Source organism: Orycteropus afer, unplaced genomic scaffold (assembly GCF_000298275.1).
Source record: "Orycteropus afer afer isolate SDZICR_OR568_19922 unplaced genomic scaffold, OryAfe1.0 scaffold00020, whole genome shotgun sequence".
Lineage (NCBI taxonomy): Eukaryota > Metazoa > Chordata > Mammalia > Tubulidentata > Orycteropodidae > Orycteropus > Orycteropus afer.
This window is the reverse complement of record NW_006921607.1, coordinates 11,275,553-11,295,980: the sequence shown is the minus strand read 5'-3', so window position 1 is coordinate 11,295,980 and position 20,428 is coordinate 11,275,553. Positions and strand designations below refer to the sequence as shown.

General features: G+C 39.0%; 1 protein-coding gene across 1 annotated transcript in view; it reads left to right on the top strand.

Moving 5' to 3' along the window:
• The window catches only part of LOC103191744 (ubiquinol-cytochrome-c reductase complex assembly factor 1), a 124,088-nt gene that overhangs the window by 47,744 nt on the left and 55,916 nt on the right, over positions 1 to 20,428 (top strand). Inside the window, exons 5-6 of the mRNA XM_042783601.1 lie at positions 1,608 to 1,680; positions 9,401 to 9,458. Of these exons, the coding sequence (XP_042639535.1) occupies positions 1,608 to 1,680; positions 9,401 to 9,458 (131 nt within the window). The remainder of the gene's footprint in view (positions 1 to 1,607; positions 1,681 to 9,400; positions 9,459 to 20,428) is intronic.

Sequence of the window (20,428 nt, the reverse complement as noted above, 5' to 3'; positions counted from 1 at the left end):
TTTTTTCTTAAATGTTTTGTCGAATTCTCTAGTGAAGTCATCTGGACCTGGGGTTTTCTTTGTGGGAAGGTTTTAACCACAAATCTGTTTTCTTCGATACAAGACTATGCATGTTATTTATTTTAGTGAGCTTTGATAGTTTGTCTTTCAAGAAACTTGTCTATTTCCTCTAAGTAATGACATGTATTGGCCTAAAGTTGTTCATAATATTTCTTTATTATCCTATTATTGTCTTTAGGATCATTATTATTTATATTTAGATCTTTAAGGTCCTATTAATATCTTTAGTGCTGTCCCCTGATATTGGTAATATTTATCTTCTCTATTTTTGTTTTTTTTCCCCTCTGCTTTCATTCATTTTCTGTTTTCAGTTTTCTGCTCTTTATCATCTACTTCTTTCTGCTTGCTTTGCGTTTAATTTACTCTTCTTTTCTAATGTCTAATCCATGGGATTGTTTAAACCTGTGTTTCTAATGCTGTCTTATCCGCAGTTAGCATATCTGATTTCTACTTTTATTATATGTTTGTTCTGTTTTTCCCCATATGAACTTTCATTAACAAATTAAAAAATCCTAAATAGTTACGTGCAGAGACAAAATCCTTTCTTAGTTTATTAGAAGTATTTCTGCCCATACGAGAAATTGTTTTGACTCTAAAGAGTATAGAAAAATATGAAAATTACATAGGATTGGATATAGTATAGCCTGATGACATTGGACCTCAATAGCATATCTCTAACATTTTAGATTTTTTTCTTAAGTTGCTGTGTCATTCTGTGACTATTTAAAAATTCTTTATTGATGCACTAATTTATTTAGTTACATCTTTTATGAAATGTTTTGAAAGTCTTTAGGAGTACATTTAATATATGTTTCCTTAGCATTGAATAGTTCTTCAGATCTATCATTCAACTCTTAAAAATAATTTATTTTAAAATTTACTTTTATCAAGGCATAATTTACTTACAGTAAAATATTTTAAGAATCTTAAGTATACAGCTAAATGAATAAATTAAAACTACCACTCAGATTAAAATTCTAAGAGAATTCTTAATGCTTTCAGAGTATAGTAATAGGATAATTCTTCTACTATATTTTACACTCATTAAAAACCCTTATTTATAGATACAATCTTGTGCTAATCTGCATACTGTAAACCAGAGGAAATATAGGCAAAGATTTACAGAAAGTCGTGCCTCAAAGGAAAGATTAAGGGATTGAAGTTTTTTTCCATTTGTTTTTGGTAAGAACAACGGATAATTTTTTAATATAAAAGGTTTCAGAATGTAAGGAGTTTTTATGTTAATGATGCTGAACTGTGGTTTAGAGGCTTTAATGTGGTGAAATGAGTTTGAATTAAAGGAGAGATTTCATTTACATACTGGAAAATTCTTTTTGATATTTGAGTGAATATTGTGTGAAGTGTGGCTGAAAGGCTAGCTTTAAGAACAGAAAAATATATCTATGTTGATTTAGTTACTAAATTGCCTAGAGACAGGTTTGGACCCTTCTGATTGAAGAAATGTAAGATTCTGTGACCTACGTCTAATGGCGCTAGAACATCCACTTGGTCATGTCTTGTGTTTTGGTTTTATTCTCTTTGTCTAGAAGATTAAGATTGCGGCCCTGCGCATGTATACTAGCTGTGTGGAGAAAACTGACTTCGAGGAATTCTTTCTAAGTAAGTTAATGTTTGATCGTTACGAAAAGGATAATGAATCTTTGGTTTTTATATTGTATATTAAGAGGATAGACTTTTAAAAGTGTCTAATGAAACAATGTTTACTAAATAAAGTATATAACATAAGCTATCTGTTTTTCTTTTACTAGAATAAAGATCAAGAGTAAATAAAAATATATCATATAAAAACATAATAAATTAATATATAGTTATAATACAATAAATATTTTAACAAGCTTAAAAAAACTGAAAATTTGTCTAATATTTAATGTTATTGTTTTCCTTTTTCCATTTACATGAATCTTTTTACATAAGAGTACTCATAGTAAACATACCATCTAGTTTTCATTCTGATATTTTACTTGGCATTTTGCCATGAATATTTTGTCAGTCATTCCTCTTTTCTAGTTTTTAATGGTTTTAGTTAATGCTAGAATAAGCTTTATGATTTTTCTTCTTTCTATTGAAGGACTATTGGGTTAAAGGGCACATAAAATTTTATTGTCTATACCCTGTTGGTAATTTGTTTTCTAAAAGGGTTTTACTGGTTTAAGCCACCATGAGTAGAGATACAGTATTCATTTTTATACTGTAAGCTGTTTTAGATATTTCCAGATTTAATTAAAGCAAGTACTTTTAAAGTCATTGGAAGAGTTTAAGGCATTTCCAGCTGTGGATTTTGGAAAAAAAAGTGTGCTTTGCAGTTCTGTGATAACAGCCCTTGTCCTCAAAGCAGCAAACACCTGGCTCATATACTCTGGATTTTTTTCTCTAGTAACAAATATTTATATATAACTATGTTAATAGCAATGAAGAAAGCTAGATACAGTTTTGACTATTCAATAACTATTTTTAAAAAATGTAAGTAGTTTTGCTCATTTTACTATTTCAACAGATTGATATTAGAAACGTAAAATACCATACTGAGTTGTAATCCTGATATAATATTCACCTTCCACTTCTTTTTTATTCATAACCGGGAAAGAAAACTTTTCTTCTTCTTTGTTAGCTCTAACAATTTTTTGACTTAGAGAAATTAGTCCAAAAGAGAAAATATTGTTTCTCTACCTAATGGAACAACTTAGTATTAAATGCTGAATTTTTCTTAAGAGACTCTTTGAATCCATGTGCTTAAGTATTTTTCATCAGATTTTTAAAAAACCTTATAATCAGACCACTATTTAATGTTTTATTCAATATATAACTCAGAAATTTGTAATTATTATTTTGAAATTGTATTTAGTAGCTATCTTTGTCTTAGCCATTTCTTCATTATTGAAAATTCGTGAATCAATTATAGTATTGAATAATGAGACTATTTTAAGTACTTAATATATCATTTTTCAATGAATAACCTATGGTAAATGATTTATAAAATGTAAGGAAGTTCATAAAATTATTACAAATATGTACAATAGCTCATATTTTCATAGTGTACATTTACATTTATCTCATTAAGGAGTTACAAACCTTTATGAAATAGGAAGGCCTTGCACTATTATTTTCATTTTTGTTTTGTTTTTCTGAAACAATTGAGGCTTAAAGAGACTACGTGACTTGCTCAAAGTTACCTTGCCAAGCTTGAACCTGTGTTGTCATGGTTAAAATCCAGGGATTTTTCTACTTTAACCTATTGCCTGTGAATGAATGTGAAAACCTGCTCAATAGCTAAAATTTAAAAATTGTAATCCATCTTAATATTTTTTGTGTTTTATTATATTTTAAATCAGGGGAGCTCTGGTAGCATAGTGGCTAAGACACTTGCCTGCTAACCAGACGGCTGGCGGTTCAAACCCACCAGCCACTCCTCGGAAGGAAGGTTGGGCAATCCTACTTTCGTAGTGATACTGCCTCGGAAACCCAAGGAGGGGTCGCTATGAGTCAGGTTTGACTCGACGGCACATAACAACACAACAACAACATATTTTAAATGAGTGCCACCTCTGTGAGATAAGGATTGTAAACTGATATTTAAATTTACCAGAGCATGTACATCTCAGTGAGCATTATACCTTGCCCTTCCAAGTAATTACTTAAGGAATCAGTACATTCTTTCAGTGGCAAACTATTTTTTCCCTAAATTTTATTTATTTTGTTCTCGTTGCTGAGAATGTACACAGCAAAACATAACACATTCAGCAATTTCTACATGTACAATTTAGTGGCATTGATGACATTTTTTGAGTTGAGGAACCATTCTCACCCTCTTTCTCTGAGTTGTTCCTCCCGTGTTAACAAGCTCATTGCCCTCTAAGGTTCCTGTCCAATCTTGCCAGTTGCTGTTGTCAATTTGATCCCATATTGGTACAGTTTTTAAAAGAGCATAATGCACAGGGCAGTCCTTTTACTAGTTAAGCTAAGCTATTGTTTGGTTTAAGAAAATTTCAGGGGATATTTTTAGTTTAACTTTTAAATATGATAGTAGGGCAGTAGTTTTGGGCTTTCATCTATCTCCAGATTTCTGGAGTCCAAGAGAATTTGAAATTCTGTTGTGCAGTTAGTGGCCACGCTTTTTTTTTTTTTAAATTTTTATTGTGATGTGGGTGGAAGTTTACAGAGCTAATTCATTTACCATATAGCAGTTCATGGACATTTTGTTTCATGACATTGACTATAATTCCCCACATTGTAACAACTCTCTTCCCACTTCCTCCCTGTTGTTACCTCTTGCCTGTCCTTTTTTCCTATGTGTTCCTGCCCCTGAGCTATCTCCTTGTGCAAATACGGCCCTTCTGTTCTCCCATGATTGATCATTCTAAGGAGTATATCTAGCTGATGTAAATGTTCACCCTATATACCTGTTTATTGTTTTGCTGGAAGCCATGGAGCGGATTTCATTTCCAGACCTGAAGAGTAACTGGGTCTCAGGGGTCTCACCAGCCTCCATCAGATGAGTAAATCTGGTCTTTTTTTTTTTTTTTTTTTTTTTTTATGAGTTTGAGTTTTATTCCACATTGTAGTCCTACTTTATCAAGGATATCCTACACTGATGTCTTTCTAAGTGGTTGACATTTGTAGCCAGATACCATCTAGTTCTGGTCTCATGGTCACATAGGCTGAGGATCGTATGGCCTCCTAGTCCTTTGGACTAATTGTTTCCATGCATCTTTGGTTTTCTTCATTCTTCTTTGCTCTGGATGAGGGGAGACTCATTGTTGCATCTAGATGGCTCCTTGCGAGTTTTTAAGACTCCAGTCAGTACTCACCAAAGTAGGATATATAACAATGTTTTTGTGTAATATGTTATGCCATTTGAGCTTGATATCCCCTATGACCATTGGCCACACTCTTCAGGTTTTATAAAACTCAATTTGAGACTTGCCTTTTAAGACCAATAGCACATTCATTTGTATTATGCTCCATTGTGGCCTATCTTTGTCATTTGTGAGTGGATTAAATTTTAAAATCAACAGAGTAGTTCCAAATTGTGGCTAGTGAATAAAAAGGAAATCAATCTGGAGGCAGTAGATAAGGACTATTAACCAATGAGACTGACTTTTCTGTGGCTTGAATTCTAAAGAAGGACCAGCCAGGTTTGGAGTAAGAGAGAGAATATATGTATTTCTTCCCAGAATTACACCTTTAAAGTGGCCATTGCTTACTTGGAATTTTGGTATTTTAGAGCTTGACTTTTATAGTCTTTGGAAGTTGAGTAATTTTCTAAAAGGATAAAGAGAGAGCTTCAGGTAGCTTGCTGGTCATGGTTAACCTTTTGCCTCCTTTATGAAGATTGTATAAGAATAAGTTGACTCACAGAGGAGCTTTGACAAACATAAAGTCTGTCCACATCTTAGGCAAGCCTCCAAAAGACAGCAAAGTTATAGACTCTCTTCATCTCAGAGCCAAAGCATTCAAGTCTAAGACCCAGAAAGCTAGATGTTGGGGATTTTGACTGGCGAGATGCCTTATGACCCAGTGTTGTTTCCAAGCTCTTCCAATGATGTCATTTGCAGCATAAAGGAATGTGCCGTCTGTGAGATGCAGTACTTTGCTGACTGGTCTTTTGGAGTTCATTTCTGCTAGGAAGAACATTTTTGAGCAAAGATGGCAGATAAATAAAGCTTGTGTTTAATTCCACATTGTTTTCTGTGGATTGTATAATCTTTAGCCTCTAAAAGGCTGATTAACTTGGAGTGAGGCTCCTTAGTAAATAACTTCTGGGTCAGTAGTTAGAGGGGAAATGTTCACTTTATTAACATAGTCTTAAAAAAAATAGTGAGTTTTTTAAAGGATAATTTAAACCCTCACATTTAAATAATTCACTGAAAAACATGTTGTTGTTGTTGTTATGTGCCGTCGAGTCGGCCCCAACTCATAGCGACCCCTCCTTGGGTTTCCGAGGCAGTATCACTACAGAAGTAGGATTGCCCAACCTTCCTTCCGAGGAGTGGCTGGTGGGTTTGAACCGCCAGCCTTCTGGTTAGCGGTCAAGTGCTTTAGCCACTATGCTACCAGAGCTCCTACTGAAAAACATAGCGAACATTTATTGGGAACAAACAAACCTCTGTCGTCAAGTAGATTTCAATGCATGGTGAGCCCATGTGTATAAGTAGAACTGTGCTCTTGAGGATTTTAGACCTTTCTTCTGAGGCTCTTCTGGGTGAACTTGATCGAACCTCGAATCTGATTAGCAGCCCAGCATGTTAACCATTTGCATCAGCCAGTGACTCCAATGTTTATTAAATATTTATTGAGTACCTATTAAATACTAACCATTGTACTAAACATTTTACAGGCCTTATCTCATTTAATCTTCGCAGAAACCCTATAAAGTTGTTTTTCTTTGTTATCCTCATTTTTGCAGAGAAGAAAACTGAGGTAACGAGAGGCTAAGTAGGCGCTCTGGCAGAGCAGTGGTTAAGGCATTTGGCTGCTAACCAAAAGGTCAGCAGTTTGAACCCACCAGCCTTCCATAGGAGAAAGATGAGACAGTCTGCTTTTGTAAAGATTTACAGCGCTGGAAATCCTATGGGGCAGTCCTCTAGGGTCGCTGTGAGTCAGAATCAATTCAGTGACAGTGGGTTGGCTGATTGGTTGGAGAGGCTAATAAGTAACTTTACCCAGAGTCACATAGCAGGTAAAGAGGCAGAGTCAAGGTTTTGAATCAGTCAGTGTGACACCAAATCCTGCATTATGAAACTGTGTTAAATAAGGCCTTGCAAACTTGGTGTCACAAAACAGAGTGCCTAGCATCAGAAAATAATGTCCTGCATTGAGTGTTCATTAGAGCAAGGGTGTGATCATGACAAAAGATGCTATAGCAGGTTTTAACTTTGAAGTGTTTGAACGCATTTTATTGATCTGAATAATCTGCTGTATTTTTGTGTTGCTCAAAGTCAACATTCAGTGGTCTTATTTTTAAGGCTTTATTTACCCTGTGGGTAAGGAGCCCTGGTGGTGCAATGGTTAAGCACTTGGCTGCTTACTGAAAGGTTGGTAGTTCGAAACCATGAGCTGCTCCATAGGAGAAAGATGTGGCAGTCTGCTTCCTTAAAGATTAGAGCCTAGAAACCCATAAGGCAGTCTTACTCTGTTTTGTAGGGTCACTATGAGTCAGAATCAACAGCATACAACAACGCTGTGAGTTTCTCTTCTGATCCTATTGGGTGCAAGGATTTAATCATATGCTAGTTCTTTTCCCATCCTCAGCCCGGAGCCGACCCCCAGAAGGGAAAATTGTGACCCAGGTCCAGCTGCTGGCCTGTCTGTCTATGCTTTCCAGCCCAAGAACTGATTCCCTCTCTGAGAAAGTTGGAAAGGCTCCTGGAGGCTGCTGAGAAGCTTTGATGTAGAGGTAGCAATTGAACAGATTGTCCTTTAGAAGCAGCCAAATTTCATTTTCCAAATTGAAAGACAGACTTCCAAGAAAACTTTTCTTTTTAATGTTTTATTCTAGCATCCAAAAAAGACCCAACTTTAGTATCCGGGCTTGAGAGTTTCTCATGGCTATTCTCGTTCTAGGTGGAGGGTGGTTGGCCCACTCTCAGATGGCATGAGTCTTAATAGCGGTACAGCTGGCCAGGCCAGCCTTCACTTCCCTCCTGCTGGGCTCTGAGAGGAAGTCCACTTGACAGCTATTGGGCACCACCCAGTAAGCTCAGCAGAGTATTTTGGTGTCAGTTTGTGACAGACCTGGATTCAAACCTCAGATCTGCTACTAGTTTGTTAATGTGACCGCAGGCAAGTTACTTAGCCTTTTTGAGCCTGTTTCCTCATCTGTAGAGTGGCAATTATAATGCCTACTACCTGGGTTAAAGTGAGGATTAACTGAGATAAAATATTACCATGACTAGCAGCAGACCTGGCATCCCGTGTGGGCCCTTAGTGAATGTTAGTTTCTGATATTATAGAGGCAGAGTTGTGATTAAGAACATGGTATCTGGAATGAAGCACATCTGAATTTGATCCCAGTTGTTTCATTCCATAGCTCTGTGACCTTGAGCAGTTGTCCTGATGTCTCTAAAAGTCAATTTTCTCACCTGCAAAGTGGAGTATATTAATACCCACCTTAAAAGGTTGTTGGTAGGATTCCTTGAGCTAATACATGCAAAGCACCAATTATATAATGCCTGGCACATGGTGAGCCCACAACGGAGTATGTTCTTTATTGTTATTGGTGTTGTTCTTATACGTTAGGAGTCCCTGGTGGTACAAATGGTTGAAGAAAGGTTGGCAGTTCAAAACCACCTAGAGGTGCCTCAGAAGAAAGGCCTGTTTCTGAAAGATCACGGCCGTGAAAACCTGGGGGCACAGTTCTGACACAGATGAGGTCACTATGAGTCAGAATTGACCCAGTGGTAACTCATTTCGATTTTCTGGTTTTAGTGTACATTACAGAGGTTTTTCCCTGTGTTTTTATCTCCTAGTGACCCCTATTTGCTGTCACTTTGTGTTGTATTTGCACTCTTATACTGTGTACTTCACTGATTGCTGAAAGACAGAAGATATCACTTCTTTCCTAAGTGATTGCTCCAAAGGTCATATTCTGCATTAAAAGCCTACATTTCTCATTAATTCTCATTTTCCTCCATTCTTTTGCTCCAGCTCTCCTCCTCTCATGTAACAAAGTGGGCCTCTCATCCAGAGTTCTTTCTTGGAGATCTGAGAATTAAGAGGGTTGATGTCCAAGCACTGACCTGATTCAGGGGATCTAAAACAGAAGTCCTCCCTAGTTTTGTCATTCCTAGGGAGCTCTGGTGGCATAGTGCCTGAGGCATTTGACTGCTAACCAGAAGGCTGGCAGTTCAAACCCACCAGCCAGTTCTCTGAAGGAAGATTGGGCAAACTACTTCCGTAGAAGGTCAAGTGAACAAGTCTGTACTTAAGTGGGGTAGATGAGATAGTATCTTCCTAGCTTTTCATGACAATTCAAGATCAGGAAAGGAAGGTACGGAATCACAAGGAAGTTGGAAGGAACCATAGAAATCATCTAGGCCATATTAAACAAGTTGAGAAAACCATGGCTCATGGAGAAGTGATTTGTCCAACATCATGCAGCAAGGTCGTAACTACCTGGCTAGTTGTCTGGCTACATTCAATGTTCTTTCAGCCTGTGGTCTTACCCTTTGGTTCCACTGTCCCTGTGTGATAGATAGCATAATCAGAGAGTACTGTGTCTGTTACATACTTCAATTGAACAAATTCCTACCAATATTTGACATATAGTTAAAATACTTCTTCTGAGCCCTCACATATTTATACCTTATTGTTATTTTTCTAGGGTGTCAGATTCCTGATACATTCAATTCATGGTTTCTTATAACCCTTCTTCATGTCTGGTAAGTGTGAGCGATTTAAGTGAAGTCACCAAATGTATTCTTTTTCAAATACTGCTGACTTGTAAGGTATAGCCTTCAGCAGGGCTGATTACATGAAATGGCATTTGTTCAGGCATTAAAACTATTTCTTTCATTTTAATAACTGGTGTCTTAAAGCACATTTTTATAAAGGTCAGAGCATAGACTCAGAAAAAAACTAATATTTGTAGGATTTTCTCAAAGAACACCTAATTCAGTGAACAATGCTATCAGTATCTCCAAGAGACTCTATGAACTTGCATGGAAAGTTCTCTCCTTTGGGTGTTTTAGGAAAGTTCACATTTACGTAAAAGTGGTTTGAATTGTGAGAATCTGTGGTCATTTTCGTTGCTGGTCATCAGAAACCTATAACAAATTATAGCACTGACATTTACGCCTGTACCTCTAAAATGTGCATACAGGTTAGATTCATGCTAGGTTTGTTGCATGTAAAAATATTTAACACCTTAAACAGTATATTTTTTCTTCAGCTGCAAAATAAGTAGCCAAAAAAAATCAATTTTTCACCTGATGTTACACACTATTAAAGGTCAGAAGGATATAGAAGAGACGTTGAAGTGGGGGCTGGGGAATGTATTTATTGAATTGCCAGGTCTTGGGAAAGTAAATTCTGAAGAACTAAGTTTACTGCTTTGACCATAGTGAGTATCTGAGGAACGTGCGGGAATGGCTGGCTTCTCAAAAGGACCCTTGTTTGAGACTGCCTTCAGCTGAGCCTTTGCATCACAGGACTGAATACTATATAAAGACTTTTTGGTTTTGATCACCTCTGAAAGTGTTTCTTCCACTGAACTCACATAGTCATGGAGATTGACTAAAGGGCCTAAGATGGTGGTTGATTTTCTGCTCTTTTTTTCTAAGCTGGCAGTTTATTGAGTGCACACTATGTCCGTGGCACATTGCTGGGAACGAGGGATAGATCTCAAGAAGTTCATAGTCTTGTGAGGGAGATCAGATGAGTAAAATAGTCAATTAGAAATCCGGATGGCTAAATTGTATAATAAATGTGAGTAAATAGTACTTACGGGATCATGGAGGAAGCCACAACTATCAACTCTTATTAGTTCTACGTGTTAGTTCTTTGAAATGTACCATGTCTTTCAGTCAGGCAGCTGGGAATGCAAACTGCCATCTATTTTTCCTAGTGGAGAAGGTTACGGAGGAGGGCCAAGGAGGGAAGCTGGATAGATTGAGGGGAAAGCCACTTTTTCAAGAGGGGAGGACTGCCGAGGTGGCACTGTGGAATTATTCACTGGCAAGGTTGGAGGGTTGAAAGGAGGATTAGGCTGTTCCCAGAGGAGTTGAAAGATAATATTCAGTGCCTGTATGAAAGACTCTTTATTGCCCATATACCTACAGGTATTAGAGTGTTAGAGGGAGTGGATAGCAAAATAAAATACATAATCCCTGTGACCACATCCCAAGGTCAATACTTGACTAATAGCAGCTGGGAGAACCTTGAGACTACTTATAGTTCTTTAAGTTAGCCACCATTTCCAAACCGGGCCTACTGAGTTCTTCTTGCTGAGGTTGGTTTAATTTCTCAGAATGGGGTTACCGCCACCAGTTTAGTAGGAAGAGAGAGGCTGTATGCCTAAATCTTCACTTGGTCTCCCCTGTACCTTTTTCCCCTCCCTTAGTTCTGAAGATCTATAGGCTTTGATGGAATAGCTTTTCGTTTGAGTCAGCAAACTCTTACTGAGGACCTGTGTGTATTAAGGATTAGGGGACTTTGGAGAGAAGAACAGGACATAGTCTTCACCTTCAAGAAACATAGCTTAGAGGATAACGTAACTTAATGGATAACGGAATGAGCAAAGTACTGTGCCCCAGGCATAAGCAGATGCTGTGGAAATACAGGAGGTGTGACTAAATCAAAATTTGGAGCAGGGGGCTGTTGAATAAAGGGTGGTTCTGTGGTAGAGGCGGTATTTGAGATGCACTGTGAAGGTTATGTAGAATTTCTGTCAGAGAAATGGAGGGCATGTTAGACTAAGGGACCAGCAAGAGTAAAAGAGCATGCACAAGAACATGGAGTGTTTGAGGGCAGTCAGTTGTCTGAAGTGCGTGGGGCAGGTTTGTGGAGAAATGTAGTGGGAAAAGTCACCAGAAAAGTACTGTGGGACATGGTTTTGCTGTGATCCTCTAAAAAGAATTAGAGAACTCTCTCCTCTGAGGCATAGAGGACTGAGGAGGAATAATGGGTCCACCCCAAGTCTGTGAAGAAGCTGTTCTTCTAGCCCTGATCTCTTAGCCTGAAGCTCCAGAAGAGCCACCAAGGAATAACCCAATCTAGTATTAGAGGACCCAACAGCCTTACTAAAGACAGAGGTATTGAAATATCTCCTGTAGGTGGGGTGTGAGGGAGGGGGAAGGCTTACAAAACAGTTATAAAACTAGAAACAGCCCTCCCTCTCCATTAAAGAAAAACAGCCTGGTGGCAGGCTTTACAGAGAGTTTGCTTGGGTTACCAAAGGTGATGGCTCCCTGTTGCCTCTTAGAGTAGGGACAGAGTCTCTCACATCCTGTTAGTTCCCTGGAGGAAGAAGTGTTGATGTTTCTCTTACCCTGTCTGCCATCTCTGGTTCCAAAGTTTTTCTATTAATTGAGATTAAAAAAAGAAAAAAACCTCCAAAACAAAACTCCCATTGCTGTCAAGTTAATTCTGACTCATATCACAGCAACCTAACAGGAGAGAGTAGAACTAACTACCCAATGGACTAAGAATCTTTATGGAAGCAGACTGCCACATCTTTCTCCCACAGAGCATCTGGTAGATTTGAACCACCAACCTTTTGCTTAGCATCCAAGCATTTAACCACTGTACAACCAGGGCACCTTGATTGAGATTAAGTAATGTTTAGACCATATTCTCTGGGACCCTTCCATCCAGTTCCTAGAGAGCCTTATCAGTTGTGTATTCACATGAGCTTGCAGCTGCAATGACTGTGTTCTTTGTCTTTTCTGAACAAAATGAGTATTGACTGTCGCTGCTGAAAACTGCTGAGAGGTCGCTGTCTGGTCTGTCCAGCATCCTTATGTGGACTTGATAAAAGCAGGCCTCCTCCTCTCTTTCCTGTCTTGGTCAGTGGTATTGTGATCCACTCAGGTGATTACACCGGAAACCTGGGAGTCATCCTTGACTTTTCTCTCAACTCTTGCATCTGGTCAGTCACCAGTCACCTTCCTCATTGTGTATTGGATTTTTCTGACTATGAGCAGTAGTAACGAATGTATTTTACTTTGTGACCTAGTACACACACAGATACCAGACATAAATTTTTATAAAATTTTCCGCATATGGTGTCAGATAATCTCTGGCATTTTCTATTGCATTCAAATTCATTTTAAACACACATTTCCTTTTAAAATTCTTCATCTCAGGATAAAAAACAAGTTTCTTAGTATAGCATTCATATTCCACCAAGTGTGACCCCCCATGCTGCCTTTACTAGTCTCATCTATTGCTATTCCATGCACCACTACCACCACACTCCATCCGTGCACCACTACCACCACCACCCCATCCTTTGCAAGGGGTTAAAAAAAACAAGTCTTTATTCTGTGCACAGTTTATTCTGCCTAGGATGCCCTTCCTCTTCCTTTCCACGTGACGTACTTGTGTTTTTACTTCAATATTCAACTCAGATATTCTCTTTGAAGTTTTCTACTCCCTCTTAAAGGCAGAGTTAGTTCCTATTCTGTGTTCCATTTTGCACAGCTCTATTATAAACATAATATGTTTCTATTTTTATTACATATGTACTGTCTTTCTTAAGGATGGTGAATTTGTTGAGAGCAACAATTAATTTTCATTTTCTTTGCATCTCCTATCTTCCCCTCAATCTCATGTCATAGTTTTCAAGTTACATCAATAAATGTTTATTCAGTAATTGATGGCCTCAGACCTGAGTTGGCTTCCCTGGCAATGGCAATTGGAAGGGTCCTTGCCTTTGCCAGTGTTCAGATGTGAGAGGCTGAGCTCTGCTGTACTTCAGCTTTCCTGGGGGGTGAGATTTCTGTAATTGGAATTTGTTTTAAATGTTAATGGATTTGTAGAGACTCTTTTAAAATGTGTTATAGAGCAGTTTTGGTTACCTAGTGCCACTCTGACAGGAATATACCACAAATAGGATGGCTTGAACAAGCAGAAGTTTATTCTCTTAAAATTTTGGAGGCTAGAAGTCTTGAGTTCCAAGTGCCAGGCACTAGGGGCTGGGTGAAATCCCCTCGACCTTGGGCTTCAGCTCTGCCTCCTGCTCCCGGCCCACTGAAGCTGGAGGCTTTTCTTCACTCAGGCAGCTGCTGGCTGCTGGGGCTGACACCAAGGTTGACAAATAAAATGACACAGTCCTGATAGTACCAAACCACACGGCAAGCCATTGATTCAAGTCCTGAAAAAGTCCCAAGATTGGTAGGACAACATGGCAGGCTGCCGAACAATGACTCAGCTATATGCAGGGTTCAAGCATGCCATAGGCTGGAGACCTTCCTCAAAGTTGCTTCTTATACACTGGAAGCAGCCACATCCTTAAAGCAGCTACTCAGCTGCTCCAGTAGATTCCACCATGGAGTTAATTACCAATCTTACCACGGGGCATAACTACATCCGGCTGCCCAGCCACTCAACCAGGTTCAGCCAAGTTGACACACATACTTAACTACCACAAGCACTAATGCCTTCTAGACATAGAAAGTAATTTTAGAAAATGGAACGGAATAAAAAAAAAAAAAATTAGAACATGCCTGTGATGGAGGTGGGGTAGGAAACAGTACAATGCAGTGCAGTTTGTATTTTTTAAAAATTATTGAAGCTAGGTTTTTCATAGATATAATTACTGCTAAATGTTTTACATGTGTAATCTCACCAATACTCTATTCTCATTTTATATGTGAGGGATCAGAGGCTTACAGAAGTCAGAGAACATGCCCAAAGAACTAAGTAATAATGGCCGAGAGGAAATTCAAGTGCAGATAGATCTGGGTAACTCAAAATATTAAGTTGTGTTTTTTTTCCCATTAATAATTAAAACTATCAAAGTAATTTGAAATAATTATTAACTTATTAATATCAATCCAAAGTATCTAATACTTAATTAAGTACCTACTTATTGAAACATAGATCCATAAAATTATAACCTTTATTTGCCGATTGAACCTATTCTGTGCACTGGACAGATTTGATAGGGCTTAGAGTGGGGGAGGGAGACATTAAGCAAATCATTAATAGAAAGAAACTGTGATAAGTGCTATGAGAGGAAGTTACCAGGTTTAGGGGAAGAAGCGGGATCAAATTTAGTTGTGGGAGAAGCCCTGGTGGTATAGTAGTTAAATCACTTGGCTGCTAACCACCAAAAGGTAGGCTATTCGAATCCATCAGCTGTTCCACTGTGGGAGAAAGATGTGACAGTCTGCTTCTATAAAGATTATGGCCTTGGAAACTGAATGGAGCAGTTCTACTCTGTCCTGGGGGTCACTGTGAGTTGGAATTGAGTCTATGGCAACAGTTTTAATTTAGTTGGGGGAGACTAGGATAGGGAGGGCTTCACTGAAGTGGTGACATTTAAACTGACCCCTGAAGGATCAGTCGAAGTGAGCAAGTCAAAGAATGGATGAGCAGGCATTGCAGGCTGAGGGAACTTGTTTTTAAACTTTTTTACTAGCAGAACCCTTTTTAAAATTGAAATCTTGTGCTAAGCCACAATTTATAAATCAGATAAAAGGGTTGCTACGTGGGTTGAAAGATATCTTCACATCTGTGCCCAATGAAAAGGACCCTTGAAAGCTCCATGGAAAACTTAGAACACAGTAAAACCACAATCGTAGTCTAAGTACCCTGTTTTACAAATGGGGAGATGGTTGTAGCAGTTTTAAGGGATTTGTCACAGACCATTTCGTCAGTAATGGAGAATCTGAGGCTCAAGTCCAAAGCTAACTGTGACACCATTCTTCCTGTCTTGTCCCCCTTTGATGATGGAGAGTATGGGAAAGGGGGTGGGGATCTCTTCTCGTGAATATGAGCAACATAGCAAACATTTACTGCCACCAACTATGTGGTGGGCACTATGTTTCTTGGAGCTCACAATGTTATAGGAGAAGCAACAAGTAAATCTGAAAATAGTACAGAGCTATCAGTGCTGTTAAGCAGATACACAGATCTCAGTGAGCACAGGGGTAGGAGGCTGCCTGGCAGTGGTCAAGAAAAGAAGTTTAATTGCCCTCCTGGAGCTAGAACCAGACCACATGGGGTTGAGAAGTTATTAGAAGGGGAAGAAGTAATTGTAAACTACTTTTTAGTTTTGAATGATAAAGGAAAATGAGATGAGGAAATGACAGGATACAGGGGAAGCATTTTAAAAAATTGTCTTTTAAGATGAAGGAAACAACAGGACTTGTTTATAAGCTGAGAGGAAAAAGAGAAGTAAAACGTGTGTGTGTGTGTGTGTGTGTGTGTGTGTGTGTTGGGGGCGGGTAGGAAGGGACTAGACACCAGACTGGTTCTAATCTCAGTCTAGCCAGAGCACTGCCCTGGCAGATATCCCTGGCCTTTGCAAGAGGTCTCTTTAAAACCACTCCAGCAGTTTTGATGCAGCTGTAGGGCATTCAGGCTCAAGCAGGATTCCAGCAGCTCCAGACCTGCTATATATGGTGAGCCCTGGCCGCATGCACATCCTCTTTCTCCCTCCCCTAGCCAGAGTCGCTATGTCCAAATACCCACCCGTGTAGCTTTTTGCCCAAACCAGAGGCCTATGCAGCAGTGTTTTACCAGTATTACATAACCTAAGAGCACTGGTACCTGCTACCCAGGAGCTTGTTCTTCACAGTGGATCTGACAGGCAGGCCCCAGGCCAGGTGTAGCTCTTGGAGGAGGTGCACTGTCAGGTGAGATGGCTTTAGGAAATGCCTCACCCCGCTTGTCTTTTTGCCCACAGACTGCCTGGTGCCCCTATGAACCCCCACATAAGGATTAGGCTTCATGGGGAGGGAGTTTAGGAAACCAGGTAGAGATAGCCATGTACACAGCCCCAGGAAAAGGTCGTGTGCCAGTTCACAAATAAATAAACTCATTCATTAGCACACTGCTGGGGCTTGAGTGTGGCCATGTAGGCTTTGCTTTCTTGGACTCAGCTGACGGCAGAGTCAGGAAACAGGCTGCACGAAAGTCCCCTCTGGGATTCCTTCGTAGCAGCCAGAGTGACAAACCTGCTCAAGTGCCCACTTGTCTTCCATTGAATTTAAAATCAGATCCGTTCTGAGCAACTTATACACTACCATGTGGGAGAAACACAGCCAAAACACAACTGGCATTGTCAGAAGGCCCAAACAGCGAGTGAGACAGGAGGCTCAGAGCGGCAGTACGTGCAGGAGGTCAGCATCAGGAGTAACAAGAGGTCATCCCTCCCAGAGTTAGGCAGGGGAAGGAAATCATGGTTGGGAGACCCTCGTGCTCCTTTTAACTCTCCACACAACCTGGTTTCTTCCTTCTTGTGTTATTTAGCAGGAAAAGGCTCTTGGGCCTGTGCTGTCACAGAGTGGGAGAAGCAGCCATTGCTGGCTGGCCGGAGCCATTGTGGCTTGGGGGCAAAAGCAGGGAGCTCTTTGGCCTGACACGTTTCATTCCAGCTCCTCTCTTTTTCGGTTGTGCAACCATAAGTCACTTAACTTCCTCAGAGCATTCATTTTCTTTTCTGTGAAATGGGGACAGTTGTACTAGACACAACATGTAGATTGAAAAAGATAATGAATATTCATGCATTTTACAGAGACAAGTATTAGAGAACTTAATGAATGGTGGTCATCTTTGTTAGTATTTGCCATAAGGCAGAATTACAGCTCAGCTCTTTATTTTTGAGACTCCTACTAGTCCATGACTTTTTCTTCCCTTGTCCCCTTGCCTCTGTGCTTGCCTTTTAGAGATATTAGGGAGCATCAAAGTAGGACTGAACACTCCTTTTTTTCTTTACTTTGCTAAGTTGGGTTGTTTGCTTTCCTATGTAAAAGAGATCAGTATTATTTAGGAGCCACTGGAATCACTGAGAGACAGGGATTGTAGCATTGTGAACCTTAAAACCTCAGTAATAAATTGTGGATTTAAGAACATCATCAAAATTGGAAGGAGCAACTGGAATTGTTTCTAAACAGAATAGCTAGGTGCAGATTTAGCCTATACTCAGATTAGAGGCTTACTAAGTACTTGTTAAATGAATGATTGAATTTATTACTTAATATATGAATCTCTTTTATTACTGTATTGTGTCTTTTAAAAGCTTTTTAAAAAAATTATTCAGAGCAGTTTTTATTATGTTTCAGTATTGAAGTCTCCTGTTCCCCTTGGGAAAGAACTCTGAAATGAAAAAGTTAACTCGGTGGCAACATATAATTTGACCTCTCAACATTTAATTTAAGCATTTATTATGAGGAGTGTATCCATGGTGTGAATTGAAATAGAGCTGTTCTGTTCTTTGGTTTAAACCTTAATTTAAGTTTAAAATCTTAATCAATTAAGTTTTCTTAATTGTTACGGAATAGCTTTCTTAATGACTCAAACATTGTTGCATAGTCAGAGCCTAGGACAAGTATTGGCTTTGGTTTCAGTGGATTATCAAATCTTTTTTGGGTTTTTTTTTTGAGTCATTTTGAATTGAAGCTTTATTCATTTTTCCTTTCACCTTCGAACAGTTTCATTTTTTCTTGATGATTCTGGTTTTTCATAATAAGTGATACCATCTTCTTTGAGTTGCACTGGTTGGGTTCACCTCACCTTGTTGAACCTAAGTTGCTATGCTATTTTAGATTTTGTTCAAATAAAATTATTAAATAATTTTTAAATTTTTAAAATAAATGTTTGGTGTTTTCCTTTCCTGTTAGGCCACTGGCAGTTATATTTGGTTGTTGTAGGTATACTTGCCTCAAGTTAGGCAGTCTTTTTCCTTTTGATAGCTATTTCTAATGTGATGCTAGTTTTGAAACTTAAGTTACTGCCCTTGTGAGGATGAAATGAAAAATAAGAGTAAATGGGTCGGTCCTGTCCAGCAATCCCATTACTCGGTATGCTTCCTAAAGAAGTGAGAACCAGGACATAAACAGATATATGCACACCCATGTTCATTGCAGCACTATTCACAGTAGCAAAGAGATGGAAACAACCTAAGTGCCCATCGACTGAGAAATGGATCACCAAACTGTGGTTCATACACACAGTGCAATACTATACAACATTAAAAAATAATGTAGAATCCGTGGAACACTGCATAACGCAAATGAACTTGGAGGACATTTTGCTGACTGAAATAAGTCAATCACAGAAAGACAAATATAATATTAGTCCACTATTGTAAAAAGTCAAGGAAAGGTTTATATAGGGAAGGAAACTTTCTTTGTTGGTTACCAGGGAGGGCAGGGGAGGGAAGGGAAAATTGCTAGATAGGTTTAAAAGAGAGAGAGAGAAGAAGCAAAGATTATTAATGGTTACTAGGGGTAGGAGGGAGGGGGAAAGGGGAAGCTTTTGTTTGAGGGGCATTGAGTTTATGCTAATGGTGGTGGAATATTTTGGAAAAGGATAGTGATAATGGTGGCACAACATGACAAATGTCATCAGTGTCCCTGAGATGTAGATGTGTAAGTTATGTTGGTGAGTGTCGTGGTGCATATGTTTTCGCCACAATTAAATTAATAATGAAAAAGAGTAAATAGATCCTGGAGGATTTGTTCTTGTCATTAAAGGAGACAGAAAAACTTAGTATGACTCTGGGGTCAGATACAGATCTCAGTTTTACCACTTACTAGGTCTGTAACTTCGGGCAAATTGCTTACTTTCTCTAAGATATGGGAACAATGTCAGCCTCATAGAGTTGTGAGAATTAAATGAAACAGTGCATCTAAATCACTTAGCACAATGCCTGGCATGTAGTTGTGTTAGCTGGTAATTATAGCACTTGGTCCATTTTGCTATTTTAAGATCTTTTTTGCTTTGTATTTCTTAGTCATTTTTAGACTAGGAAAAACTGCCAGATAGCTGAATCCAGCCTAGGTCAAATGTTACCCTAACAATTACTATATAAATGTGTAGGAATCTTTTATCTCTGGTCTCCAAAAAAGGTTTCACTGGGATGACTGTGGTATCTGTGGATGAGAGACAGAACTGGGGTTGAGATTTCTTCACTTCCATCCTTTTTGTAGCAGAAGGTATTTTCTCAAGGTAAAAATAGTATGTGCAGAATGTTTAAAAGAGGAAAAAATAAAGAAGCTAACATTTATGTAAAAAGAATACACGTACATATAAGCTTGTACACACACATGTATAATATATGGAGAGATTCCTAAGAAACTAGTGACTGGTTGGGCATTCCTACTTCCGTAGTGATACTGCCTTGGAAACCCAAGGAGGGGTCGCTATGAGCCGGGGCCGACTCGATGGCAAATAACAACAACAACAACAACAGTTGCCTTAGGGAAGGAACTGGGTGACTGGGGAATGAGGGTAGGAGGGAACTTAGTTTTTATTACAGTGTACATGTATTACCTATTCAAAACAGCTATTTAACAAAGAAAGGAGTAGACTGAATGTGATAGGCTTCAAGGTCAGGTAGCCTAAGTATTGGCCTTCAGTTGCCTAGCCTGGACATTCCTGGCAGCTGCCTGTCTAGGATGTGGGTCCCACCCTTCAGCTCTGTTTTTCCCTTCAAGAGGACAAATGCCAAAGTTCTTTACAACAGGACTACTTTTCTGCTGTTAACTATCTAAAGAATTTGATTCACAAACTCAGGGCAAAAATTAGTTAAGCTTTCAGTTAGCTGAGTGTGGTACTGGCGACCAGACAGCCCTGTGGCTCGGAACCTTGCTTTCTCAGTAGCACTCGTGGCGGTCTTCAGTGCACTTGTCCATAGGGCGACTAACTGTTTCTCAGTAGCGCTCGTGGCGGTCTTCAGTGC